The 27302-nt window shown below is 45.0% G+C and overlaps 2 protein-coding genes across 27 annotated transcripts in view; one reads left to right on the top strand and one right to left on the bottom strand.

Annotated features, from left to right (window-relative positions):
• Positions 1-27302, top strand: part of GOLM1 (golgi membrane protein 1) — an 87723-nt gene that overhangs the window by 52386 nt on the left and 8035 nt on the right. For 4 of the 20 annotated variants that reach the window (XM_055091994.2, XM_003809172.5, XM_034967469.3 and 1 more), the window contains 6 exons: positions 2433-2535; positions 8145-8274; positions 12495-12654; positions 13366-13632; positions 15616-15729; positions 21103-22867. In XM_055091994.2, coding sequence (XP_054947969.1) covers positions 2433-2535; positions 8145-8274; positions 12495-12654; positions 13366-13632; positions 15616-15729; positions 21103-21179 — 851 coding nt within the window. In that variant the 3' untranslated portion in view covers positions 21180-22867. Of the gene's footprint in view, positions 1-2432; positions 2536-8144; positions 8275-12494; positions 12655-13365; positions 13995-15615; positions 15730-21102; positions 22868-27302 lie in introns of those variants that run through there. The other 16 variants (XM_055091998.2, XM_055091997.2, XM_034967473.3 and 13 more) reach the window with 4 other exon arrangements.
• The window catches only part of NAA35 (N-alpha-acetyltransferase 35, NatC auxiliary subunit), an 81780-nt gene continuing 80942 nt past the window's right edge, over positions 26465-27302 (bottom strand). For all 7 annotated transcript variants that reach the window (XM_003809171.7, XM_008961351.5, XM_055091990.1 and 4 more), the window contains one exon: positions 26465-27115. In XM_003809171.7, coding sequence (XP_003809219.2) covers positions 27056-27115 — 60 coding nt within the window. In that variant the 3' untranslated portion in view covers positions 26465-27055. The remainder of the gene's footprint in view (positions 27116-27302) is intronic.

Here is a 27302-nt window from a genome sequence, read left to right as displayed (position 1 = left end):
GACCTAAAACCATAAAAACTCTAGAAGAAAACTTAGGCAATACCATTCAGGACATAGGTATGGGCAAGGACTTCGTGTCTAAAACACCAAAAGCAATGGCAACAGAAGCCAAAATAGGCAAATGGGATCTAATTAAACTAAAGAGCTTCTGCACAGCAAAAGAAACTACCATCAGAGTGAACAGGCAAGCTACAGAATGGGAGAAAATTTTTGAATCTACCTATCTGACAAAGAGCTAATATCCAGAATCTATAAAGAACTTAAACAAATTTAGAAGAAAAAAATCAAACAACCCCATCAAAAAGTGGGCAAAGCATACGAACAAGCATGTCTCAAAAGAAGACGTTTATGCAGCCAACAGACACATGAAAAAATGCTCATCATCACTGGTCATCAGAGAAATGCAAATCAAAACCACAATGAGATACCATCTCACAGCAGTTTAGAATGACGATCATTAAAAAGTCAGGAAACAACAGGTGCTGGAGAGGATGTGGAGAAATAGGAATGCTTTTACACTGTTGGTGGGACTGTAAACTAGTTCAACCATTGTGGAAGACAGTGTGGCGATTCCTCAAGGATCTAGAACTAGAAATACCATTTGACCCAGCCATCCCATTACTGGGTATATACCCAAAGGATTATAAATCATGCTATTGTAAAGACACATGCACATGTATGTTTATTGTGGCACTATTCACAATAGTAAAGACATGGAATCAACCCACATGTCCATCAATGATAGACTGGATTAAGAAAATGTGGCACATATACACCATGGAATACTATGCAGCCATAAAAATGGATGAGTTTATGTCCTTTGTAGGGACATAGATGAAGCTGGAAACCATCATTCTGAGCAAACTATCACAAGGACAGAAAACCAAACACCGCATGTTCTCAGTCATAGGTGGAAATTGAACAATGAGAACACATGGACACAGGGCAAGGAACATCTGGGGCGTGTCATGGGGTGGGGGGAGGGGGGAGGGATGGCTTTAAGAGAAATTACCTATTGTAAATGACGAGTTAATGGGTGCAGCACACCAACATGGCACATGTATATATATGTAACAAACCTGCACGTTGTGCACATGTACCCTAGAATTTAAAGTATAATTAAAAAATAATAATTGGGTACATGCATACAGATGGAATGAGACCATCTGTTATCATTTTTTGCCTGCCTTTTCTCTCTCAGCATAGTTATTTGCGATTCGTCCATGTCACTGTGATACAAGTCATTCATTTCTTTGACTGCTGAGTTGTATTCCGTTATCTCTTGCCTAGTTGGATTGTGGGGTGTGTTCAGTTAGGCATATTAAAGTATCGTTTATATACAAGAACATTTACCCCTCGTGGGTACAGTTGGATAAGTCCTGACAAATAGTCTCGCAGATCACCACTGCAGTCAACATGGCAGCTGCCCACCGCTCCAGGACCCCCCACCCATGCCCTGCGAAGTCACCAGTCCCCTCTCTGTTTCGGCCCAGCACCCACCCAGCTGTTCTCTTCGCCACAGCTTTGTCTCTTGAGGGTGTCACGTGTGTGCTTTTGGGATGAGTCCGTGTTGTGTGTATCGTAATTCACGGAACGCTTCCATTTTATTTCACTTTATTTTCCACCTGAGACTATTGTAGGTCTAGTGTTGTGAGGGCCCACCTTGGGGATGCCTGCATCTGTCCTGGCCTGTCTGTCCTGGCTGTGTCCGGGCCTGGCTGCTGCTGCCGCCCACTGTGCCGCCTGGTGGCTGCCTTCCCCTCTGCCCCAGCTTGGCCCTTTGTCCACTAGGGCTCTTTTATGAGCCAAGTCATCAGGGCGGCAGGGATGGGGCTGATTAATTTCCTTAAAGAAAGCCGCTCTTTCCCTGATGAGAGTGTTGGGTGATTAAATGGGCACAGGGCCTTGGAGAGTGGCTTGGCTGTGAATAAATGACGAGGGAGGATGCTGGCAGGTAGCCTGGTGGCCGAGGGCAGGGTGTCCAGCAGGAGTGGCTGCTTATCTGACCAAACATCAAAAATCAGTGTTTTACAGATGGAAGGATGAGTCGGCCAGGGATGAGGGCAGGGTGGTGTGTGTGACCTTTGGGGACAGCTCAGGGCTTATGATGTCTACAAAAGAGACAGGCACACAGAAGCTTCCAATATACATTAAAGGCTAGCGGCCAAAAAGGAGATTTAAGAGAGACATTTGGGAAAGGATCAAGACGCAGCTTCTTTCGGCTTGCTGCTCTTGCAGAGCACTCTCCACAGCTGGAGTGTAGTGACTCTGGGGAGGGACTGTGTTTTCAGCTTTTTCTCTCTCCCCTCCTTTGTCCCAATCTGTCCTTGCCCTTTATGGTCTGATGTGTGAGTCTGCCTCTGTCATATTTTGGCTGAATGGCATGACAGCTGTGCTGGTGACCTGTGCAATTCCTTGTCCCCTTGCTGTAGACCAGTTAAAGACCCTGCAGAGGAATTACGGCAGGCTGCAGCAGGATGTCCTCCAGTTTCAGAAGAACCAGACCAACCTGGAGAGGAAGTTCTCCTACGACCTGTAAGTACACCTCAGAGCGCGCGCCACAGTGCAGGGTGCACGCCACCTGGGAGGCGGGGATTAAGCTGAGATGTAACCTCCGATAGAGCATGCACCTTCTGCTCCATGCAGGACTCTGAGAAAGGCACGGGCCCCTCTAGGATTCATGTCCTACACAAATGCACAAGGAGGCCAGCTCTCAGCAGGAAATGAATTTCTCAGCATGCCTTAAAATGTAACTTAAAACTCTGTAAGGCACAGGTGTACTGGTTAAGTCAACAACATAAAGCTTTAAAAATGTGTTTCATAGGTGCTCATGCGTGAGCTAAATCAAATTCGTTGACTAAAAGACATTTTGGCAAAATATTGATATAGTAATAGTTTATTGCCTGGCGATCACATTGTGGACATTTTGTTTTCTTCAGACTTTTCAGTGATTTTCCCAATTTTTACAGTGAGAACGGAATACTTTGATAATCAAAACCAAGCAATATTAAACTATTAAAAAGTGAGCTAAGCCCCGCGGGAAGATAGTAAAAACCAGTTTGCAAGCCAGAGGATAAAGTTGTGTTTATTTTTTCCTCATAAAAACAATATAGCTAACGTGTGGGAAGTTTGGGATTCAGAGAGAACCAACCACCCATGGCCCAGTCCTCATGACTGTCCTTTTCCCTTTGACTTAACCTCTCTCCAGTCCATGCCCAAGTTCACATGAATGTTTACTTAATTGCAGTCATCATCAAAAAAATTTAATCATTTTTTTACTTGCGTTATGTACGTGTGTGTGTGTGTGTGTATATATATACTTTTTTTTTTTTTTTTGAGTGGAGTCTCGCTGTCCCCCATGCTGGAGTGCAGTGGCACAATCTCAGCTCACTGCAACCTCCATCTCCCAAGTTCAAGCAGTTCTCATGCCTCAGCCTCCTGAGTAGCTGGGACTACAGGTGCCCACCACCACACCCAGCTAATGTTTGTATTTTTTTAGTCGAGATGGAGTTTCACCATGTCAGCCAGGCTGTTCTTGAACGCCTGACCTCAGGTGATCCACCTGCCTTGGCCTCCCAAAGTGCTGGGATTACAGGTGTGAGCCACTGTGTCCGGCCATATTTTTAGTCACAAACATTTTATTTTATTTTATTTTTTGAAACAGAGTCTCGCTCTGTCACCCAGGCTGGAGTGCAGTGGTGCAATCTCAGCTCACTGCAACCTCTGCCTCCCAGGTTCAAGCAGTTCTCCAGCCTCAGCCTCCTGAGTAGCTGGGACTACAGGTGCCCACCACCATGCCCGGGGTTTCTACTAAAACCCTGTCATTGGTCAGGCTGGTCTCAAACTCCTGACCTCATGATCTGCCTGCCTCAGCCTCCCAAAGTGCTGGGATTAAACGCATGAGTCACCGCACCCGGCCACAAAAATTTTATTTATAAAAGTAAAATTAGATAGACATGCGATGATAAAAGGGATTTTAAGGATAAAAATATCCATTGCCATAATTTGTCTCCTAAATAATGACAACACATTAGCTATAGCCTCTTTTTTTTTGAGATGGAGTTTCACAGCTCTTGTTTCCCAGGCTAGAGTGCAGTGGTGCGATCTCAGCTCACTGCAACCTCTGCCTCCCTGGTTCAAGTGATTCTCCTGCCTCAGCCTCCCGAGTAGCTGGGATTATGGGCACGTGCCACCACACCTGGTTAATTTTTGTATTTTTAGTAGAGATGGGGTTTCACCTTGTTGGCTAGGCTGGTCTCGAACACCTGACCTCAAGTGATCTGCTCGTCTTCGCCTCTCAAAGTGCTGGGATTACAGGTGTGAGCTATTGTGCCCGGCCAGCCTCTTATTTTTTAATTTTTAAATTTAAAAAATTACATTACTTGCATTATATTTAAAACATCCGTATAGCTCCTAATTGTCTTAAAAATTACCATTTTGGATTATTTCCTTCTAAAAGGCTCATCTGTAGTTTAGCTTGTTGCTGGGTGTGAATTGTCAAATTGCATTCTGAAAGGATTTGAGCCATCTGTGTGGTCACCAGCAACCTGGGAGAATCAGTTGCCTCACATGCATTGCGTTCTTCGGCATTTCCATGTTCCTCCAAAACATTGTCCACCTGCCGTAATATCTTCCTACTAACTTTATAACCACATACAACTGAAAACATGAAGCCCCAAGTACACGTCTCTGTAGAGGACATGAGCAGCCAGTCAATAGAAGGGAAATGTGATTGTCACTTGTGTGTGGAATCTTATTCAGCTATGCCAGTGGTTCTCACGTGGGGGCAGTCTTGTCCCCAGTAGGCCTTTGGCAATGTTTGGAGACATTTTTGTCTGTCATGGCTTACAAGGAGGCTGCTACTGGCATCTAGTGGGTAGAGGTCAGGGACCCTGCTAAACATCCTATAATCCACAAGACAGCTTCCCACAGTCACGGTTTATCTGGCCTAAAACATATACAGTGCTAAGGTTGAGAAACCTTGAGTTAGGCTCATAATTAAAGAATTGCATTTAGACGGAAATGAAGTACCTCAGTCTTATTATTCATCCTTAAAGAAACCTTAATGCAAATATTTCCCTCATATAGATTGAAACACAAAAAGCCATAAATGGCCTCACTTGATAAATGTTGGCCGAGAAGGTTTTGACCTAGCTGGAAATCAGTCAGGATCCAGTGACAGGGAAGGAATCTCTGCTCCCCATGTAGTAAAGCTTGGGCCGAGGCGATGGGTGGACACCTCTGAGCTGGGCTGGAGACACATGTAGGATGCACTCCTTTTGCTCCTGGCAGGTTGATACCTAGATTGAAAGCTCTTTCTGGCTGACTGTGCCTATTTCACTACTTGTGCCCAAGGCCGTGTACCAGATATGCAGTGCTTCCCAGGGATAATGTTCGTGGAGTGTTGGAAGCAAAAAAGAGCTAGTTATTCTTCACTTTCTTTGGATTATAGGCCCTTTTAGAGAATCTGATAAAAAAAAAAAAGTCTGCTTTGTTAGCAAACTTATAAATGGACACCTGCCTAAAGTGTGCAATTTGTGCAAATTATATGGGCCTCTGAAACATATCTGCACGCCCTCCCTTAAAACATCCTGTCTGGTCTAATCCTTCTATAGAAGGCAGTGCCGAGAACACAAAAGCTGATGGAAAGGCCAGGTTTCCTGATGTACAAGGTACTGTTCTTTCCGTTTGAATCAGTCAGCACACATCCCACTTTTTACTCTCCTACACCTGTGGCAGGCATCACTAAGCAATCACTGCACTCCATCCGAAAATAGCCTTGCGTTCTTTCTCCCTGAAGCACCTGGAGTCAGCACATGAGATGAACCGCTCGCCATCTCATCTCCCTGCTATGAGGAGACAGTTTCCAATGTTGATACTGGAATATAAAGTAATACAGTGATGGTCGGTGCCCTGGGTGATGGGATCACCTGCCCTGATAGATCCTTGTACTTGAACACATTCCATCAGTGGTACTCTGGCCATCAGTTGCACCAGTTAGAATAATCACTAGTGGCCAAGTCCTGTATTCCTCTCCAATTTAGCTCCAGTTAGTGCTGGAATATTTGCCACTTACATGTAAGAAAAAGCCAACCTAAGTCCTCAGGAAGAAACACTGTCACAATCTGCATGACCTTTGTCTCAGAATTGAGGATGGAGGTAGTTCGTTCCTGGCTCTCAAGTTGGAACATGGAAAGCCCCAGTTGATCTGCAAGGCTGTGAGATAAAGGCTCTTTGTACTTGATTTTAGCAGGGCTGGGAGCAGGTGCAATCAGTACTTCCCTTTTGCAGGTTTAAAGGTTCAGGGATAGCAAACGACCTGCTCATTTAGTTCTACAGTATACAGACAGCTTTTTGTTCGCTATGTTTCAGCTCCTGTGCACTAATCTACCACCTGTGGCTTGTATATTTGTGAGAATTGTATTTAAATGAAATTTTCACCTGATCTGTCAGCTGTTCAAGGTCAGGAACTCGGCACTGCATTATTTCCATAGCACCTGGTTCCCTTCTCTGTGTGTGGTACATTGTGACCCAGTGGTGCTTTGAACTCAAGGGTATATTCCAAGAGTCAGAGGTTGATGTAGTACTCACTCACATTTGGCTCTGAAATACCTGCAACTCAGAAAAGGTGAGCTGTGTGGTGGAGAGGGCACAACAGTAAGGAGCCCTGGAGTCTGGCTTCAGTTTCCGCCTCCCTCTGACCCTGGTCCATGCCAGACAACCATGTCACCCCTTAGTATTCTTATTTGCAAAACGAGTGGGTAATTCTCTTAATTACTTCATAGCTCTGGCACTTGTCAAAATACTCTTAAAATAAATCCAGGCAGAAAGCTGAAGCAATGCAATAGCAATTCAACCGACTGTCCTCCAGTTCAAGTTTTGTTTTGTTTTTTTTGAGAGGGAGTCTCGCTCTGTCGCCCAGGCTGGAGTGCAGTGGCGCCATCTCGGCTCACTGCAAGCTCCGCCTCCCGGGTTCACGCCATTCTCCTGCCTCAGCCTCCCGAGTAGCTGGGACTACAGGAGCCCGCCACCATGCCCAGCCAATTTTTTGTGTTTTTAATAGAGACAGGGTTTCACCGTGTTAGCCAGGATGCTCTCCATCTCCTGACCTCGTGATCCACCGCCTCAGCCTCCCAAAGTGCTGGGATTACAGGCGTGAGCCACTGCGCCTGGCCCCAGTTCAAGTTTTGATACTACCCATTTAGCACAGACCCCCTAGGTTAAGGGGCTCCCTCCCATACTACTGCTCCCACCTCAGATGCCAGCCACAAGTCTTGATGTGTCCCCTAGCCACCCTCACTTCTGCCTGGCTGGCTACAGCTTTAGGGTTACCCGCCACCCCCTCAGTCTGATAATTTGCCAGAATGACTGTCACAGGATTCAGGAAAGCTGTTTTGACTTTTACAGAACAGCCCAGTGGTAGAGTCCTAAGGCGAGGGCAGGCGCCAGGGGGAGACAGGAACGGCTGCCCTGTGGAGTCAGCCGCCCCCATCCAGTGCATCGTTAGGCTCCCCAGCCAGAAAGCTCCCCAAGCCTTGTGGTCCGGAGTTTGTCTGAGTGTTTTATGTAGGCATGATTGATTACACCATTGGCCACAGGGTTGAACTCAATCTCCACTCCTCCCCTCCCTGGAGGAGGTGGAGCTGAAAGTTCCAACTTTCCAGTCATGTGGCTAGTTCCTCTGGCAGTCAGCCTCTGTCCTGAAACTATCTGACGCCCATCCTTCCCCACCTCCAAGACCCCCTTATTAGTATAAACTCAAGTATGGTCCAGAGGGGCTTGTGAATCGCCAGATATCCGCTCAGGAACTTCCAAGGCTTTTAAGAGCTCTGTGCCAGTAGCCAGGGACAAAGACCAATACATATTTTTTTTATTATTCTACAGATTGTATGTTAAAAAAAAATTTTTCTGCCTAATCAGTAAAGTTCACTGTTTTAGAACAATGGGATGATGATTTTTAGTGTGTTTCTTTTGGTCATTTAATTGTTGAACACACACCCGTGTTGCCCTGTCTTAAGTGCCCTCTTCAGATGAAGTGCCTGAAGCAGGAAGAGGGTCTGTGTCTCTTATGGAAGTGGATGTCACCATCCAGCAGAGACACAGTCATAGACATCAGGCCCTTCCTTTGCTTTCTTTCACCAAAGGAGCCAGTGCATCAATCAGATGAAGGAGGTGAAGGAACAGTGTGAGGAGCGAATAGAAGAGGTCACCAAAAAGGGGAATGAAGCTGTAGCTTCCAGAGACCTGAGTGAAAACAACGACCAGAGACAGCAGGTAACTGGGGAATTTTTGCCAAGAGTTTCTAGAAGGTACCCCTATCTTCAGGCATTTTGTTTCTTTTATGTGCCGCCTGGCTTTCTCTGGATTCTGCCCTCCTTTGCGGGCTTGGCTCCCTGAGATATAACAGAGCAGAACCTGGTACTGGGATGACTGGACCCTAACCAAGGGTTCTGACCTCCAGCCCCGCTTCGCAAGCTCAGGGCTTTACGGGAATTATCGTATTTAAAGCTCGCAGCCAGCCTGGGAAAGAGTTGCTGTTTTCCTGATTTGAGGACCCCAGCCCCATGGGAGGGGTTAAGTTCTGTGGCCAGTGTCACACCACCTGGTCAGTGGTAGAGCCCATCAAGACCTCAGGTCTGGCCGACTCCATGTCTCGTGCTGTCATTCCACCTCCTGTGCAGAGCACAGCCCACGAAGCTGCTGCTTGAAGCCTTCTGGGTGATCTTTGAGTAGTTTTTAAAAAATATAGCAGCTTTATTAAGATACAATTTGCATTCCCTATGATTCACCCATAGAAAATTTACAATTCATGGGTTCTGAGTATATTCACAAAGTTATGCAGCCATCACCACAGTCAATTTCAGAACATTTTTATTGGCACAAAAGAAACCGTGTATCCCTTAGTTCTCTCTTCAGTCCCCACAGCCCTAGACAGCCAACTGCTAATGTACTTTGTGTCTCTTGATTTGCCTAATCTGGACAATTTCCTGTCAATAGAATCATATATGTGTGGCCTTTTGTGTCTGACTTTTTTTTTTTTTTTTGAGAGGGCATCTCGCTCTCTCACCCAGGCCGGAGTGCAGTGGTGTGATCTCAGCTCACTGCAGCCTCCGCCTCCCAGGTTCAAGCGATTCCCCTGCCTCAGCCTCCCGAGTAGCTGGGATTACAGGCACCCACCACCACGCCTGGCTAATTTTTGTATTTTTAGTAGAGACGGGGTTTCATCATGTTGGCCAGGCTGGTCTTGAACGCCTGACCTCAAGTGATCCACCCACCTCGGCCTCCCAAAGTGCTGGGATTACAGGCGTGTGAGCCACCACGCCCGGACTGTCTGGTATCTTTGACGGAGTATGAATACCTCAGGGCTCATCGGGGTTGCAGCATGTGTCTGTACTGCATTCCCTTTAATGGCTGATTAATCCATCCTGTGGATAGACCACATGTGGTTTATTCATCATCAGTTGATGGGCATTTGGAGTGTTTCCATGTTTTGGCTATTATGAATAATGCCGTATGAACATGAAGCTTTTGTGTGGTCATATGTTTTCATTTCTCTTGGTTAATACCTAGGAGTGGAACTGCTGGGTTATATGGTAATCTATATTTAACCTATTGAGGAACTCCCAGACTTCTTCCAAAGTGGCCATACCATTTTCGACTGCCACCAGTAGTTTATGAGGGCTCCAGTTTCTTCACATCCTTGCCAACTCTTGATACTACCTTTTTCATGATACCCTTCCTAGCAGGTGTGGAGTGGCAGCTCGTTGTTTGAGTTTGCATTTCCCTAATAACTGTGATATCCCTGATGATATTGAGCATCTTTTCACATGTTTCATTGGCCATTTGTATATCTTCTTTGAAGAAATGTCTATTCAGGTCCTTTGCTCATTTTTAAATTGAGTTATTTTTATTATTGAATTGTAAGAGTTTTTAAAATCTGTTTTATTAAAGATATATGATAATGGATATATGATTTGCAAGTTTTTTCCCCAATTCTGTGGGGTTTTTCACTTTCTTGCTGGTGTTTAGTTGAAGCACAAAAGTTCTTAATTTTGACAAAATCCATTTTATTTATTTTTTCTTTTGTTGTGTGTTCTTGGTATTATATCTACTAACACTTTGACCCAAGATCTTGAAGATTTACCGTTACATTTTCTTCTCAGAGTTTTATCGTTCTTAGTTCTTACGTTTAAGCCTGTGATTCATTTTCAGTTAATTTAATTATTGCATATGGTGTGAGGTAGAGCTCCCACTTCATTCTTGTGTGTGTGCGGTTATCAAGTTGTCTCAGTAATCACTTGTTGAAAGAAAGACTGCTTTTCCCCCACTGAATTGTCTTGGCACCTTTGTCAGAAATCAGTGTGCTGTAAGTATGAGGGTTTTTAGTGAGCCTGAGTGTTTTAGTGAGCCTGAGTCCCTTGGCTGTGAATGTCCCCTATGCTTCTCTTCAGTACCCACTCCCTACCCCAGTGGGACAGAGTGGCTGGAATGGGCTGGAGTTGAGTAGCTTCCTTCTCCCACGTGGAAGTCTAGAGCTTACTGGAGTTGGATGTTTCATTCCCCCAGGTCAGTTAGGCTCAGATAATATGCCCGCAGGAGCTCTGGGTAATGCGCTCCTCGTGAGGGCCGGCCTGGTTAAGGAGAATAGAGCACTCTGGCCTGTTTCAGAATGGTTCCTTTCCCCGCCACACTGCTGGAAGCACAAGCCGATTTTTCTCTGATGTTCACTGAGAGCCTTTCTCTAATATTCACTGAGAGCCTGGTTGAGCTCCTAGGGGTAAAACTCATAAGTATGGGAGTCCCTTATGACTGGGGCAGGTTTTTCCTTTTTTTTTTTTTTTTTTCTTTTGGTGTTGGAGTTTTGCTTTTATCACCCAGGCTGGAGTGCAATGGCGCAATCTTGGCTCACCACAACCTCTGTCTCCCGGGTTCAAGCAATTCTCCTGCCTCAGCCTCCCGAGTAGCTGGGATTACAGGCATGCGCTACCACACCTGGCTAATTTTGTATTTTTTAGTATATTGGGGTTTCTCCATGTTGGTCAAGCTGGTCTTGAACTCCCGACCTCAGGTGATCAGCCCGTCTCAGCCTCCCAAAGTACTGGGATTACAGGCATGAGCCACCACGCCTGGCTGGGGCAGGTTTTTAACTCTCAGACTCATCCACACTGAGCCTCAAACAGTTCATAAATGACAGGGTCAGGCTCTCCCACCCTGACACCAGTTCCCGTGGTGATGTCTGCCCGAGCCTGTCCTGGTGAGCCGGGACTCGCTGTATTGGGCTGTCTGTCTCCAGGCTTAAGGACAGTGATTTACACTCTGTCCTCACCTCTCCTATGGATCCAAGAAGAGCTGATAACTTTTCAGTCTGTTTAGTTTTTTACTTGTTAGGACTAAGTGGTGACTTTTAAGCTTCTCACGTGAGGAACAGAAAACTGGAAGTCTTCTAATACAGATGCTTGAAGGTGTACATTTCTTCTAAGCACTGCTGGAGCTGCTTCCCATAAGTTTTGGTATGCTGTGTTTTTGTTTTGTGTCAAAGCATTTTCTTTTTTTTTTTTTTTTTGAGAGACAGTCTCGCTCTGTCGCCCCAGGCTGGAATGCAATGGCATGATCTTGGCTCACTGCAACCTCCACCTCCCAGGTTCAAGCGATTTTCCTGCCTCAGCTGGAAATCACCTCCTTGCCTCACCTCCCAAGTAGCTGGAATCACAGGTGCCTGCCACCACACCTGGCTAATTTTTGTATTTTTAGTAGAGATGGGGTTTCACCATGTTGGCCAGGCTGGTCTCAAACTTCTGACCTCTGGTGATCTGCCTGCCTCGGCCTCCCAAAGTGCTGGGATTACAGGTGTGCGCCACCGCGCCTGGCTGTCCAAGCATTTTCTAATTTGTGTTGTGGTTTATTGTTGGACTCACTGGTTATTTAGGAGTGTGTTGTTTAATTTCCAAATATTTGCAAATGTCATAAGTTTCATCCTGTTATTGATTTATAATCCATTCCATTTCTATTAATTTACTTTGTGTGATTTTAGTTAAATATTTAAGTGTATGGAGGCTTGCTTTGTGGCCTGCCATTTGTCCATCCTGGAAAATATTGTGTGTGTGCCTGAGAAGCAGGTGTGTTTGCCCTTGCTAGGCTGAGGGTTCTGCAGATGTTTGTTTCGTCAAGGAGTATTGTGTCGTTCATGTCTTTTTTGTTGTTGATCTTCTGCCTAGGTATTTTATTATTCCGTAAATGCTTCCTCTCAGCAGAATCACTGCCCAGTTTTATTCTGTATTGACAGTACTTTCTGGGAGACCTTGACTCAACTTCTTGTCTTCTGATTTACGCCACATGACCAGGGCGTGACCAGAGTAGACTGTGGCGTTTCTCGGGGTCTTGGTTGGAAGGATATGGTGGTGGGATTGGTGGGATTCATTGCATTGGTAGGATTCTTTTACTGCTTCTGTTCACAGAGCCCTGCCCTGGCTGGCTGTCCTGTGCTTCTGTTTCAGCTCCAAGCCCTCAGTGAGCCTCAGCCCAGGCTGCAGGCAGCAGGCCTGCCACGCACAGAGGTGCCACAAGGGAAGGGAAACGTGCTTGGTAACAGCAAGTCCCAGACACCAGCCCCCAGTTCCGAAGTGGTTTTGGATTCAAAGAGACAAGTTGAGAAAGGTAAGCAGAGCCCAGCAGTTGCCCTGTTCCCAGCTCTCCAGAGCCCCATCAGAGGAAGCAGTCCCAGCGAGCTGCTGAGGCAGTCAGTGAACCCGGCAGCGGCGCAGCCAGGAGCAGGGACGTGTCTCTCTGGGCCCCTGGAATTGGGGCTTTGGGGCTTCTCTGACTGATGTCTCCTCCTTGTAAACGAAGTGCCTTGTTCCTGGGCAGCTGTGTAGAGAAAGGCCCAGGCTGCATCTTTATGCAGGACATTGGTGGGCTTGTGGGACTCGGGGGAGGCGGCTGAGCCCCAGACACTGGGAACCAGGAGGCTGCTGTGTCCGTGAGCAAGCCCCGGGTGGGCCTGCCTGCCCTGGCTCCCAAGTGCTTGCTCCAGCGGACACGATGATCAGGTCACTCAGCAGGATACCCTTTTCCCTTTGTACCTTGTCAAGGTAATTTAGTCCAGGTGGTTTTTTTTTTTTTTTTTTTTTTGGTAAGCTACTTTTCCCTTTGTCGCGGTTCTGACGGTGAGCTGCAGGCACAGAAAGGCCTGCAGTCTGTGGCTGAGGTCACAAAAGGAGCTACCTGGTTGTTCTCCTGTGTGCAGCCCACCCCACCCCCACTCCTTGGGAAGGCTCTGGGAATTGAGTGGCACCAGGTTTTGCTTTTTTTTTTTTTTTTTTTTTTTAAATGCTGGCAAGGTCACAGCTAACTGTGTTCTGTGCACAGAGGAAACCAATGAGATCCAGGTGGTGAATGAGGAGGAGCCTCAGAGGGACAGGCTGGGGCTGCCGCAGGAGCCAGGCCGGGAGCAGGTGGTGGAAGACAGACCTGTAGGTGGAAGAGGCTTCGGGGGAGCCAGAGAACTGGGCCAGACCCCACAGGTGCAGGCTGCCCTGTCAGTGAGCCAGGAAAATCCAGAGATGGAGGGCCCTGAGCGAGACCAGCTTGTCATCCCCGACGGACAGGAGGAGGAGCAGGAAGCTGCCGGTGAAGGTGGGTGTGAAGTTTCGGGGGCCGCTGTGGACTCCCTTCCACCAGACACCCAACCCACCTCCATCTCCTTCCCAGCACCAACATATCACCCTGAATTTTATCAAACAGCAGTCCACAATTTGCCAATTCCTTTTCGTGTGAAGGTTTCTTATTCGTTATCAAGAGGGAGGCAGGAAGGAAGAGCAGCATATGCTCTAGAACTCGAGGTTTTAGATGCAATATTGGCAGGGAGTCGAGGGGACCTTGCAAGTGGGTGGCCTGCAGATGGGTGCTTAGCATCAAGTGGACGCCCCCTCCTGGCAGGCAGGCCACATGCCCCATCTTTGTATGTCCACCGTCGTGCAGTGTCTGGTGCCATTTAGACAATCAGTGCCTAGTGAATTAATGAATGAAGGAAGGAAGGAATATTGGGTAGATGAAGGTTAATGCATATGTGAACATTGAGAAAAAATGACATGTGAATCACTCCTTTTTGGTTTGGTTGACTCTTTTCTTTTTAAAGAAATAAAGGGTAGGAATCGGAGATCAACCGACTATTCCGGGATGTATTTCAGTCCCTTCAGATATGGAAAATGTCCTTCCCACCTGAGCCAGGAGCACTTCTGAGGACATGACACCTGCGCTCTGGGGTGGACCAAGTCACAGAAGTTGGAGAATACACTTATTTGCAGAAGTTACCTTGATTCCATTTAAATCTAATTTTCACTTCAGTGTCTTACTGAAGAACGTGTCCTTCCAAGTTCCAGTTAAAGAATTGCATTTTGTCAGCCTCCCCCTAAGTATCCCTGCTCTGTCCTTGTGTTCCGTGCTCACCCAGCAAGAAGATGCTCGTGTTGTGTGAGGCGGGGAGATCTCACTGGCTCGCTCAGCCTGTGGCGCTCCAGTGTCAGACCCCTCAGCGGCTGGTCACAAAGCGTAACAAAGGTGGGCCTGAGATGCCACAGTGCCTGCAGGATGCACCTGCTTCTAGATGCAGGTGTGGTGACCTCATTTGAAGAAATGCGCTGGACACATAGGCCTGTGCAGTTTCCACCCCAGGCAGTGAGCCAGAGAAAGAGACTAGAGCTGCTTTTCTAGGTGTGCACTTTTAAAAAAGATATCGTTTGGCCGGGCGCAGTGGCTCATGCCTGTAATCCTAGCACTTTGAGAGGCCGAGGTGGGCGGATCATGAGGTCAGGAGTTCAAGACCATCCTGGCCAATATGGTGAAAGCCCATCTCTTCTAAAAATACAAAAAGTAGCTGGGCATGGCAGCACGTGCCTGTAATCCCAGCCACTCGGGAGGCTGAGGCAGGAGAATTGCTTGAACCCCGGAGGCGGAGGTTGCAGTGAGCCGAGATTGCGCCACTGCACTCCAGCCTGGGCGACAGAGCGAGACTCCATCTCCAAAAAAAAAAAAAAAAAAAAAAAAAAAGATTTTGTTTACCGGCCTGCATACACATATAAAATATGTAAGTTAAACCCTTTGAGTAGGTCTCTTGAAAGCCTTTTGTCCTCATCTTCTCTGGCTGCTGCCCACTCCAGGGAAGAATAGAGTAATGGGTGCTCTCATGCTCTAAGTATGAGGGACACCTTCTCACGTGTCTCACAGTGGCAGCTCCGTTTCCTCCCTCCATTCTAAGGAGATGCTGTCATTAGCTGTAGATATCCGTTCCTTCCTAAAATAGTGGCACCTTTCTTTTATCTTGAGTTGATTATCTCTTTAAAAAATTGAGATTTGGGTTGTTAGTTTCTCCATGTTCTGCCTAGAATGCACCCTTGTATTTAGGGCCATGCTGTCTGTAGATTCCGAGTCCAAGTGGAGTACACATAATGCATGTGCTTGTCCTGGAAGCCAGCCCATGCGTCCCTACCATTTCCAGAGAGGCAGCAGACAGATCTGATTGTGAGCAAGTATGGCTAACCCCCAGCACCTGTGCTCTGATAGTCCTGTGACATCAAGACAGAAATGATGTAGCTTATGTTTTATGTGCTAATTTTACAGGGAGAAACCAGCAGAAACTGAGAGGAGATGACGACTACAACATGGATGAAAATGAAGCAGAATCTGAGACAGACAAGCAAGCAGCCCTGGCAGGGAATGACAGAAACATAGATGGTAAGAATGGGGCCTACATCGGTGACGAGGTCACCTTTCATTTCTCTTTCCTGGTCCTTCACCGTGATTATCCAATGAATCCCCAAAATTATATTGTAATTAACGGGTCATTTCAAGGAGATCGTCTGTTCTTTAGGAGCTTTTAAACCAGGGGCAGTGGAGGGAAGTGAGGGTTGAGAAGCCCAAGGTGATGAAAACCATTCGGAAAGTCTGCATCGTTTCTAGAAACATATTCAGTGTGGCTCAAGTCTTTAAGTAGGATGATTTTTCAGTGACATTTAGGGATTTCCCAACAAAATGGCTAGGTCACTACTTGATCAGTCTGCCTCCCAGATGAGAAGCCCCAGTATGTGCACAGAGCTTCAAAGCAGCTATGAAAGCTGCCCTTTGTATTATTATTTTGAATCTTTGAAGAGTCCAGGCCAGTATCTTGTAGAATGTATCAAACTCTGGCCTTGTGTTTGCTTGTGATGGATTCAGGCTGATGAATTCTTGCTTCTCCCCAGGAGGCATAACAGCAGGTGGTCCTACAGGTGGTTGGTTGATCCCTTAGCTAACGTGGTGCCCACAAGGTCTCAGAAGGCCATTTTCCTTTTGATATTAATACGTCATCTAGAAGAGGATGCTTTGAACTTGTGTAGCTTTACCATCCATTGATGAACATTGCCCAAGTGGTGACATTTTACATGCTGCCATCACAGCACATTTATTACCTGACATTTTTTAAGGAACTCCTCTCCCTCCTCCAACACACTTGTTTGTTTTGGTATCACTATGGACTCATAGTATTCTTTCTTAAAATTCATTTTTCTGGGCCAAGTGTGGTGGCTCACACCTGTAATCCCAGCACTTTGGGAGACCAAGGCAGGCAGATCACCGGGTCAAGAGATTGAGACCATCCTGGCTAACACGGTGAAACCCCGTCTCTACTAAAAAGAGAAAAAATTAGCCAGGCGTGGTGGTGGGCGCCTGTAGTCCCAGCTACTCGGGAGGCTGAGGCAAGAGAATCACTTGAACCCGGGAGGCAGAGGTTGCAGTGAGCTGAGATCGCACCACTGCACTCCAGCCTGGGCAACAAGAGTGAAAATCCATCTCAACAACAACAAAAAAAGAATCCAAGCCATGTGACTGTAGTTTCCCACAGCCTGAATACTGCTGATTATAGAGTCATGGGGGAGTTGAGCAAGTTCGCCTGGTCTCTGTTTTCTGTAGAGTGGCAGCTATACCCAGAGACTTGATGAGACTCAGGTCCAGGCTCAAGCCCTCGGTAAGATGAGTGGTGGTGTGTTCTTTTGTTCTTTCATCGGGAGGCACATCATGTCTGGCGTCTTTTTTTTTTTTTTTTTTTTTTTTTGAGATGGAGTCTCGCTCTGTCACCCTTGCTGAAGTGCAGTGGCGCGATCTTGGCTGACTGCAACCTGGCGTCTTTCTTTTTGTGATGCCAGTTGATGGTCAATGCCTGTATCAATTCATTTTTATGTTATTTGTTAATTGGAATGTTCTTAGAAATAGACACTTCAGCTGGGCGTGGTGGCTAACACCTGTAACCCAGCACTTTGGGAGGCCGAGGATGGTGGATCACCTGAGGTCAGGAGTTTGAGACCAGCCTAACTAACATGGTGAAACCCCGTCTCTACTAAATACAAGAAAATTAGCCAGGCGTGGTGGCACATGCATGTAATCCCAGCTACTTGGGAGGCTGAGACAGGAGAATCACGTGAACTTGGGAGGCAGAGGTTGCAGTGAGCCGAGATTGTGACATTGCACTCCAGCCTGGGCAACAAGAGTGAAACTCCGTCTCGGGAAAAAAAAAAAAAAAAAACCTCAGTGGTATTGTTTGTATAAGGTAGATAGGATAAATGCTTGATTTCTTTCCTTTTTATTTAACAGTTTTCATGACTATGAATTACTTCCCCATCTTCTCTGAGGGTAACTACTTTTAAAATATCATCATAAACTTCAGAATTCAGCAGAAATCCTCAGGGCAGCAGGAGTTGTTGTAACAACTACTTCACTTCAGTTTCGGCCTTGCTGATCCTGCCGATGCCCTTTTTTTTTTTTTCTTCCTCAGATGGAGTCTCACTCTGTTGCCCAGGCTGGAGTGCAGTAGTGCGATCTCGGCTCACTGCAACCTCTGCCTCCCGGGTTCAAGCGATTCTCCTGCTTCAGCCTCCTGAGCAGCTGAGATTAGAGGCGCGCGCCACCACGTCCAGCTAATATTTGTATTTTTATTAGAGACGGGGTTTCACCATATTGGCCAGGATGGTCTCCATCTCCTGACCTCATGATCCGCCTGCCTTGGCCTCCCAAAGTGCTGGGTGGCGTAAGCCACCACGTCTGGCTAACAATGCCTTCTTTTATTACCATCTGGGCAATGCATTATTCATTTAATGTTTTAATACTTACATTTTTTTTACCTTTTCATTTTGAAATAATCTAGACTTCTTTAAAAAGCAAAAAATTTCTGTATACCCTTCACCCAGGTTCCCCAAATGTTAACATCTTATATAACCACAGTAAAATTACCAAAATAAGGAAATTAATGTTTATACAATGCTATTATGTAATCTGTAGACTTTGTTGAAATTTAGTGAGTGTCCAATTCATGTCTTTTTTTCTGGGTTCAGGATTATACGCTGCATTTATTGTCAGACCTCTTTAGTGTTCTTTATCGTGGAGCAGTTTATCATTTATGTTGTTGGTCTTTTTTGAAGGGTAGTGGCTCAGTTATTTGGTTGAAAGTCCCTCAATCTGTGCTTGTCTGATTTTTCAACAATGTCCCCCTAAAAATCATCTTTTCTATTTCTCCAGGATGTCAGTTGTTTCAATTGGCAGAGTTGTTTGGAATTTTTAGAATCCAAGTCCTAATTTGAATTTTCAGCTGTCTTTATTTAGGCAATTTTTTAAAAAGGCAAATGGCAAAATACACTAGCAGCCAGACTTTGAAGCAAATACAAACTCTCTGTTGTCATTGACTCCACTCATTTATGTTCTTGAGCATGTTTCACGGTCTGGTCACTGTCTTACCTCTATTCTTACTTTTTTTTTTTTTTTTTTTGAGACAGAGTCTCACTCTTCTTGCCCAGGCTGGAGTGCAATGGCACAATCCTGGCCCACTGCAGTCTCCGCCTCCTGGGTTTAAGTGATTCTCCTGCCTCAGCCTCCTGAGTAGCTGGGAGCTGGGATTACAGGCTCATGCCACCATGCCCAGCTAACTTTGTATTTTCAGTACAGACAGAGTTTCACCATGTCCACTAGGCTGGTCTCGAAATCCTGACCTCAGGTGATCTGCCTGCCTCAGCCTCCCAAAGTGTTGGGATTACAGGTGTGAGCCACCACCCTGGCTCTAACAACCTTTTAAATTGGGCCTAGTTTCCTACTAAATGATGGGCTTTGCAGTGAAGCCTTTTTGGATCTCTCATTCCCTACACTCAGGTGTCCTAAGGACTTGACCTTGTGCAAGGTTTTAAACAAAGTAAGTAGGTAAGGTAAAGAAAATGAGTGCCTTGTCAGCTCTTTGAAGAAGCTGAAGAAATGTCAACATCAGCTTCAACATTATTTTAAGATTGTGTCATTGAAACAGTGAGACCTTACTTGTTCCAGGGAAATTAGAAGAAAAAAGCATTAGCTCCAACTTTATTAGAGCCTTTAACAGATAACATTAATTTAATATGGCAGGTATTTAATGTTCATTAAACTACCATTTAATGTGCCATAGTTATAAATCAAGACCGTGGTTTTAGGTTTTATTTGTGATGTGCCTTTTTATGTTTTCTGTGTGTTAAAAGGATAGAGTAAGACCAGATGGTAGAAGCTACATACAGACATCAGCTCTGTAAAGGGAGAGCTTTGGAGTCACAAGAGCTGTCTGAAGCTGCAGACAGCTCTCAGGAGGCAGCGTGTGCCATTAGAAGTGCAGTAGCAAGGGAGTCACGCTGCACAGGAGCGTGGTGATTATATTTAAAATGTCATGAGTGCACTTGATACTGTCCATTTTCTATGGCATATGGGGCATTATGTCACTGTTACAAACAAGTATGGAATCTTTAGGTGCTTCAGCTTTGTTTCATGGCACATTGTTGGTCATCCATTTGGACACTTTGAAAGGGGAGGAGTTCCAGCTGGGCATGGTGGCTCATGCTTGTAATCCCAGCACTTTGGGAGGCCAAGGCGGGCGGATCACGAGGTCAGGAGATCGAGATCATCCTGGCTAACAGGGTGAAAACCCGCCTCTACTAAAAATACAACAACAAAAAGAAATCAGCCAGGTGTGGTGGCGGGCGCCTGTAGTCCCAGCTACTCGGGAAGCTTAGGCGGGAGAATGGCGTGAACCCCGGAGGTGGAGCTTGCAGTGAGCTGAGATCGCACGACTGCACTCCAGCCTGGGTGATAGAGCCAGACTCCGTCTCAAAAAAAAAAAAAAGTTCCCTTATCCCCTTCACAGGGCATGCAATGGGGGTATGGCTTTCTTCTTCAGTGCCCCACAGCTCAAACCCCTAGGGGAAGCATGCAGACGGGCAGGTTGTGGGGAGGATGGGTTCCAACCCCGCGGCAGCATCTAGGGTTGAGTGGTTACAGCTCCTGGAGCCCCACTGGGTGTGTGTTGCAGTGCGTTCTTTCAGCTTAGCTGTCCACAGGCGGCTTGTGTTAATCAGTTCAATTAGACCCTCTGCCTTATCGCAAGGACAGGGCTTTCTGTAGCCCAGGTTCTTGCCCTAGTGTACTGAAAAAATCAGATCATGTGGGCTTGGAGAATGAATGCAAGATTTATTGAGTGGTGGAAGTAGCTCTCAGCAGATGGCTGGGGAGCCAGAAGGGGGATAGCATGGGAAGGTAGTCTTCCTCTGGAGTCTGGCTGCTCAGCAGCCGGGATCTCCTCCTACTGTCCTTGGCCGAATTTCCCTTGGCGTCCGAATCGTTCCACCATCAATGGCCTGCCAGCGTCTTTCGATGTGTTCTTCTGCCAGTGTGTTCCTCTCGACGTCCAGCCGCTTGTGTGTGTGCCCGCTGGGGTCTCAGGGTTTTTATAGGCACAGAATGGGTGGCATGGCAGGCCAGAATGGTCTTGGAAAATGCAACATTTGGGCAAGAAGACAGGAGTCCTTGTTCTCATTAGGTCCATGGGCACAGGCCTGAGGGTGGAGCCCTTGCCAGTGACCCTGCCCTTCTCTACCCAGCACTTCCCTGTCCCCCTCCCATATCACCGTTGCCATCTTGTCCTTGATGAGGAATACAACTCCCAATTACAGTGTTGCTGTGGGAGATACAGTCCTCTTTATGACAGTTTCTAGAAATTGATAAGAAAATGGGACCTGCCTAGGGCTAGTATCTCATTTAATACTCTATAGAATATTATGTGTTTTTCCTTTTTAGTTTTTAATGTTGAAGATCAGAAAAGAGACACCATAAATTTACTTGATCAGCGTGAAAAGCAGAATCATACACTCTGAATTGAACTGGAATCACATATTTCACAACAGGGCCGAAGAGATGACTATAAAATGTTCATGAGGGACTGAATACTGAAAACTGTGAAATGTACTAAATAAAATGTACATCTAAAGATGATTATTGTGAAATTTTAGTATGTACTTTGTGTAGGAAAAAATGGAATGGTCTTTTAAACAGCTTTTGGGGGGTACTTTGGAAGTGTCTAATAAGGTGTCACAATTTTTGGTAGTAGGTATTTCGTGAGAAGTTCAACACCAAAACTGGAACATAGTTCTCCTTCAAGTGTTGGCGACAGCGGGGCTTCCTGATTCTGGAATATAACTTTGTGTAAATTAACAGCCACCTATAGAAGAGTCCATCTGCTGTGAAGGAGAGACAGAGAACTCTGGGTTCCGTCTGGCGTCGTCCTGTCCACGTGCTGTACCAAGTGCTGGTGCCAGCCTGTTACCTGTTCTCACTGAAAGACTGACTGGCTAATGCTCTTGTGTAGTCACTTCTGATTCTGACAATCAATCAATGGCCTAGAGCACTGACTGTTAACACAAACGTCACTAGCAAAGTAGCAACAGCTTTAATTAAGTCTAAATACAAAGCTGTTCTGTGTGAGAATTTTTTAAAAGGCTACTTGTATAATAACCCTTGTCATTTTTAATGTACAAAACGCTATTAAGTGGCTTAGAATTTGAACATTTGTGGTCTTTATTGACTTTGCTTCGTGTGTGGGCAAAGCAACATCTTCCCTAAATATATATTACCAAGAAAAGCAAGAAGCAGATTAGGTTTTTGACAAAACAAACAGGCCAAAAGGGGCCTGACCTGGAGCACAGCATGGTGAGAGGCAAGGCATGAGAGGGAAAGTTTGTTGTGGACAGATCTGTGCCTACTTTATTACTGGAGTAAAAGAAAACAAAGTTCACTGATGTCGAAGGATATATACAGTGTTAGAAATTAGGACTGTTTAGAAAAACAGGAATACAATGGTTGTTTTTATCATAGTGTACACATTTAGCTTGTGGTAAATGACTCACAAAACTGATTTTAAAATCAAGTTAATGTGAATTTTGAAAATTACTACTTAATCCTAATTCACAATAACAATGGCATTAAGGTTTGACTTGAGTTGGTTCTTAGTATTATTTATGGTAAATAGGCTCTTACCACTTGCAAATAACTGGCCACATCTTAATGACTGACTTCCCAGTAAGGCTCTCTAAGGGGTAAGTAGGAGGATCCACAGGATTTGAGATGCTAAGGCCCCAGAGATCGTTTGATCCAACCCTCTTATTTTCAGAGGGGAAAATGGGGCCTAGAAGTTACAGAGCATCTAGCTGGTGTGCTGGCACCCCTGGCCTCACACAGACTCCCGAGTAGCTGGGACTACAGGCACACAGTCACTGAAGCAGGCCCTGTTTGCAATTTATGTTGCCACCTCCAACTTAAACATTCTTCATATGTGATGTCCTTAGTCACTAAGGTTAAACTTTCCCACCCAGAAAAGGCAACTTAGATAAAATCTTAGAGTACTTTCATACTCTTCTAAGTCCTCTTCCAACCTCACTTTGAGTCCTCCTTGGGGTTGATGATAGGAATTTTCTCTTGCTTTCTCAATAAAGTCTCTATTCATCTCATGTTTAATTTGTACGCATAGAATTGCTGAGAAATAAAATGTTCTGTTCAACTTTTAAAACTTGTCACAGCTCTGTTTTTTTGCTTTCCCCCTTCATCCTCTATTAGATCCTTAAAGAATCCACCCTCAAACTGTGGACTAAGGATGGCAGTTTGCCTTAAACCTTCTGTGGAATGAGATGGGCTGTCAGTACAATGTCTTCAACCCACAGTACCCCGAAAGCTTTGTGTTCAGCACGTGTGCACTCTGCATGCTTTCTCCAGGCTGCCCTAGGGATCACGACAGATTCAGCCAACAATGGAGAGGGCTGTGGGCTGTTCCAACAAAATAGAACAGTCAGTCACCTCTGGTGACACGCATCTGTAGTCCTAGCCTCCCGAGTAGCTGGGACTACAGATGCATGTCACCATGCCCGGCTAATTTTTTGTATTTTTAGTAGAAATGGGGTTTCACTTTGTTAGCCAGGATGGTCTCAATCTCCTGATCTCGTGATCAGTGTAAAGACTCAGCTGTTGCATAATAACTTCATGTGAGTCTCCAAAATTTGATACTAAAGGCTTGGGGGTCTCAGGGGGCCAATGTGGCTGCAGCCTGAGGGGCCAAATGGAGAGGGCAGAAACGAAGTAGGAGAGGCAGAAGGGGTCAAACTGGCATTCTGGGTAAAGACTAGGTCATTCATTAGAGAGCAGTGGATTTTAACTAGAGTTGTCAAGTGGCCATGCTTGCATTTTATGATCTTTTAAGATCATACCAGCCACTCCACGAATAGAGTGGGGCAAGTATGAATATGGGGAAGTCAGTTCTTCAAGCCCAGTTGAGTCGCTCTTTCCTCACTGCATGGTCTACACCTCAACTGACTTTCCAGCTTCTGCCCCACCCCTTCAAGAAAGAGCTCGCCCCAGTCGCCAGCAATCTTTACTTGCCAAGTTCAATGGGCTCTTTTCAGTCCTTCTCTTAGTGGCCTTTGAGCGGCATATGGCCCTCATTCTGCTTATTTTCCTGGTAAGTCTCCTTTGCAGGCTTTTTCCAGTGCCCAGAGCATAGCCAAAGAGGAACAAGGAAAACACCCACCTCTCCTGAACTTTTCCAAACAGGGTGCACTTTATTTAAGGCAGTATACTGTCTTAGAGTCTTGTGCAAACAAAACGGTGAAACAGGCACACTTGTCAAAGAGTGGCCTCGTATGATTTTGAGGTATTCTTCCCTGCAGCCTGTCCCACCACCTCAGTGGCCTCCCCATTCCCTGGCCCTCCCAAGTCTATTCCTTGGGACCTATCTCAGTCCCTTACTCTAGGAGCTCCCTGAGCAACGGCAACCCCCAGAAAATTACAGTGACTATAGTTACTGAGTCCTCAGTTCATCTCCACCCCAGATGGCACCTCCCAGTTCGAGACCAAACTACCTGCCATCTTCACCAGGATGTCCCAAAGATATCTCAATGTCTAAAGCAATCTTTATCCCAAACCTGGTCTCCTACCTTGCCTAGATATCTACACAAGTGGCACCACCATCGTCTAGTTGCCAAAGCCAAAAAAATTTCTGAAAAATCATCCTTGATTTTGGCAGAAACTCTCATTCACCATGTCCCATTATAGCTGTACCTCTGAAAACATTTGATTTCATCCACTTTCTTCCACCTGCACTGCCACTACCTTTGTTAAGACCAACATTTTCTCTCACGTGACTGGCTTCCCTGCCTCCCTTTTCAACCATTCTCAGGCAAGCAGATTTGACTTGATCCCATCATATCCCTGCATACAAGCCTTCAGTAGAATCTACCAATATCAGAATAAAGTCCAAAATCTTTAACCTGTGGCCTCCCAGGGTTTTGGGTATCGGCTTCTCCTTGTCTCTCATCTCCGCCATCCTTTTCCTGCTCTATACTTCGGCCAGGCTGCTACCCTCTCCCCTCCAAGCCTGTGCACATTCTGTCTGGGACCCTTTTCCCAACAGTGCCTCCTGAATAGATGCGATGGGGATTTGTCACCTAAAGTTTCACGTGGGGCGGTTCTCCTACCCAGCATACAGCATATTCTTCACTGCATTTTCAATACCTGTTGCTTTTCTGTATTTGTCGTAAGATGATAAAAGCTCTATGACAGGAGACTGTCTTATTTCTCCTATTGTTTTTTTCAGTAAGTACCTTGAATGGCAGATTACTTTAAAAATTATAAAATGGCAAATTTGTTTTTATAATTAGAAGCCTGCTGTTTAAAAACAAAAACTAGCCAAGCAGGCATTTGCCTATAATCCCAGCTACTCTGGGGGCTGAGGCAGGAGGACTGCTTGAGCCCACAAGTTTGGGTCAGTTTGGGCAACATAGTGAAACCTCCTCTCTAAACAAACTAAAAACCAAAAATTAAAGCTACTTAAAGGAAACCACATGATTCTGTCAGTAACATACACTGATAAATCTAACACTAATCAATCTTTTTTAGTTGATAATGGGTTAATAGGAAAACTTTTACTTAGGAAGACCTACTTCAAAATAACCTAGATGCTCGTCTATACCAGCAGACCCAATCAGACATAGTAGCTAAAAAATGCCAGCACACCCTCTTAATTAAAAGTGATCCCATCATCTAGCAGGGCCCTTGTTGCATTAATCTACATTCCTTTTTTTTGCTTTTAAGGGGGACATATTTTTTATACTTTGTATCTTGGCCACTGGGAAAGAATAATAATTTCTCAGCTTTCTAACTTGCTTCAGGCTCTCTTCTTGGTTGTTTGCCAAATGTCCATGCTCATTCTGTTTTCCTCTTTGCTTTTTCTTTTGATTCTTTGTTTCTTGTCTTGCCTATTTCCTACCATTCCTTTGCCTTTTTTTGTTTAAAGCATTCAGTAATTACCAGCCAGAAACAGTTTTCATTCTCAACAAAGTAACTACATCAGTAACAGGTATACTCTTTGTCTCTCCATAATTGAAGTTTCTATTGTACAGGCTACTTAAAAAAATTTTTTTTTAAAGATTTTTCGGTTCTGAAATTTCAGGACACCTAATGGCTGTTCTTGAATAACACAAGTATTACCGCTCTTGGAAAGGAGAGCCAAGAGAGCTCATTAGCTGCAAAGAGGGGCAACAGGAACACCCTTAGCAAGTTCAGTCAGGTTAGCTGCTTTAAAGTACTGCCAGAAAAGTTTCACTATACTATCATGTTTTTATGAAAGGTACCAAATCAGAGTTAAGATATTTGAAGCTGAGAACCCTTTTAACCACAGACCAAATATAAAACTGTCACTAGTCTTAGGCTAAGCCACCAAAGCCAATTTACACCACAGAGTAACTCATTTTGCTAAGAGTATTGCCTGCTACAGAGGACAAAAAGGAAGGCCCAAGAGGCCTAGAAAGCTGCCACCGCAAACAGAGCAGACACAGGACAAGCAGGAAAGGAAGGGGAGGGCCTCTGGCAGCAGGCACTTGCAAGCACAGGGGAATGTAGTCAGTTTTTCAAAGCCAGAGGATACTGAACAGACACCCATTTGAAAATGTTTCATGGGTTAAACTGAATATGAAGTAAACAAAAAGGAGTACACCACATTTAAACCTAGTCCTAAATTTTAATCTATATACATTTCTGCCTGCCTCCTTTTTGCATGTCACCAGCAAACAATGTATAATCTTTTAAAAGTGCTAAAAGGATTTTTTTTACACATCTGTATTCTTACAGATATATAATTTGTGATGTCATGACACATAAAAATCACAATTTTCATGTAATTTAGAGGCCCTCCCAAAAATCCCTTCTAAATGTATTTTACCAAAATCTCATACAAGTGTTTAATTAATCCCTTGATTTGAAACTTCTTTTGGATAATGTTTTTGGAACTACTCAAATGTTAAAGAGCATACACCTTCTTCAGTTCTTAACCTGGACAAAGACCTACTGTTTTTCATCTCCAGCAGTGCATTTTTTTTTTTTGTCAAGAAATTTATTAACCTTTATAAACACTATTTTCACTCAATCATTCATAAAAAATGATTTGTGATTAAATCTGTAATAAAACCATATAACGTTCATCAATGCATTCAATAAGACCAGTTTCTTCCATGGAACATAATAAACCACTTTAAAACAGCAGTTTTCATTCATGTCATATAAGGCTGTCAAACTAAAAGTATTCCTTATAATGAGTTGTTACCCAAGAAATCCATCTCACTTCCCGTGATGTGGAGCCTGGTGATGTGCCCTCTAAGAGTTGGGTCTGAAAGAAGACTCTGCCCCTTTATGGCCACCTTCCCAGTCTCTCTCAAACAAGTTTCACAACAGGAAAATATTTATGAGCAGAGAAATCAAATTCAGGAGGAACCTGTTAAAGAAAACCAGAAACTCAATTAATGTATCTACAAATATTCAGATGGTACACAAAACAAAGACTATTTTTATTTTAGAGTTTCTTGTGTTCTTAGAAACAAGGCAGCACAAAATAGATTTTAAAAACTAGGTTAATGACAAAAAAGGTAGGAACTAACCTGGAAGAAAAACTGATTAATTTG

The sequence above is a fragment of the Pan paniscus genome, chromosome 11, assembly GCF_029289425.2.
Source record: "Pan paniscus chromosome 11, NHGRI_mPanPan1-v2.0_pri, whole genome shotgun sequence".
In the NCBI taxonomy this organism is placed as follows: Eukaryota; Metazoa; Chordata; class Mammalia; order Primates; family Hominidae; genus Pan; species Pan paniscus.
The sequence above is the reverse complement of the archived record's forward strand: the minus strand, read 5'-3'. Positions and strand labels throughout refer to the sequence as shown.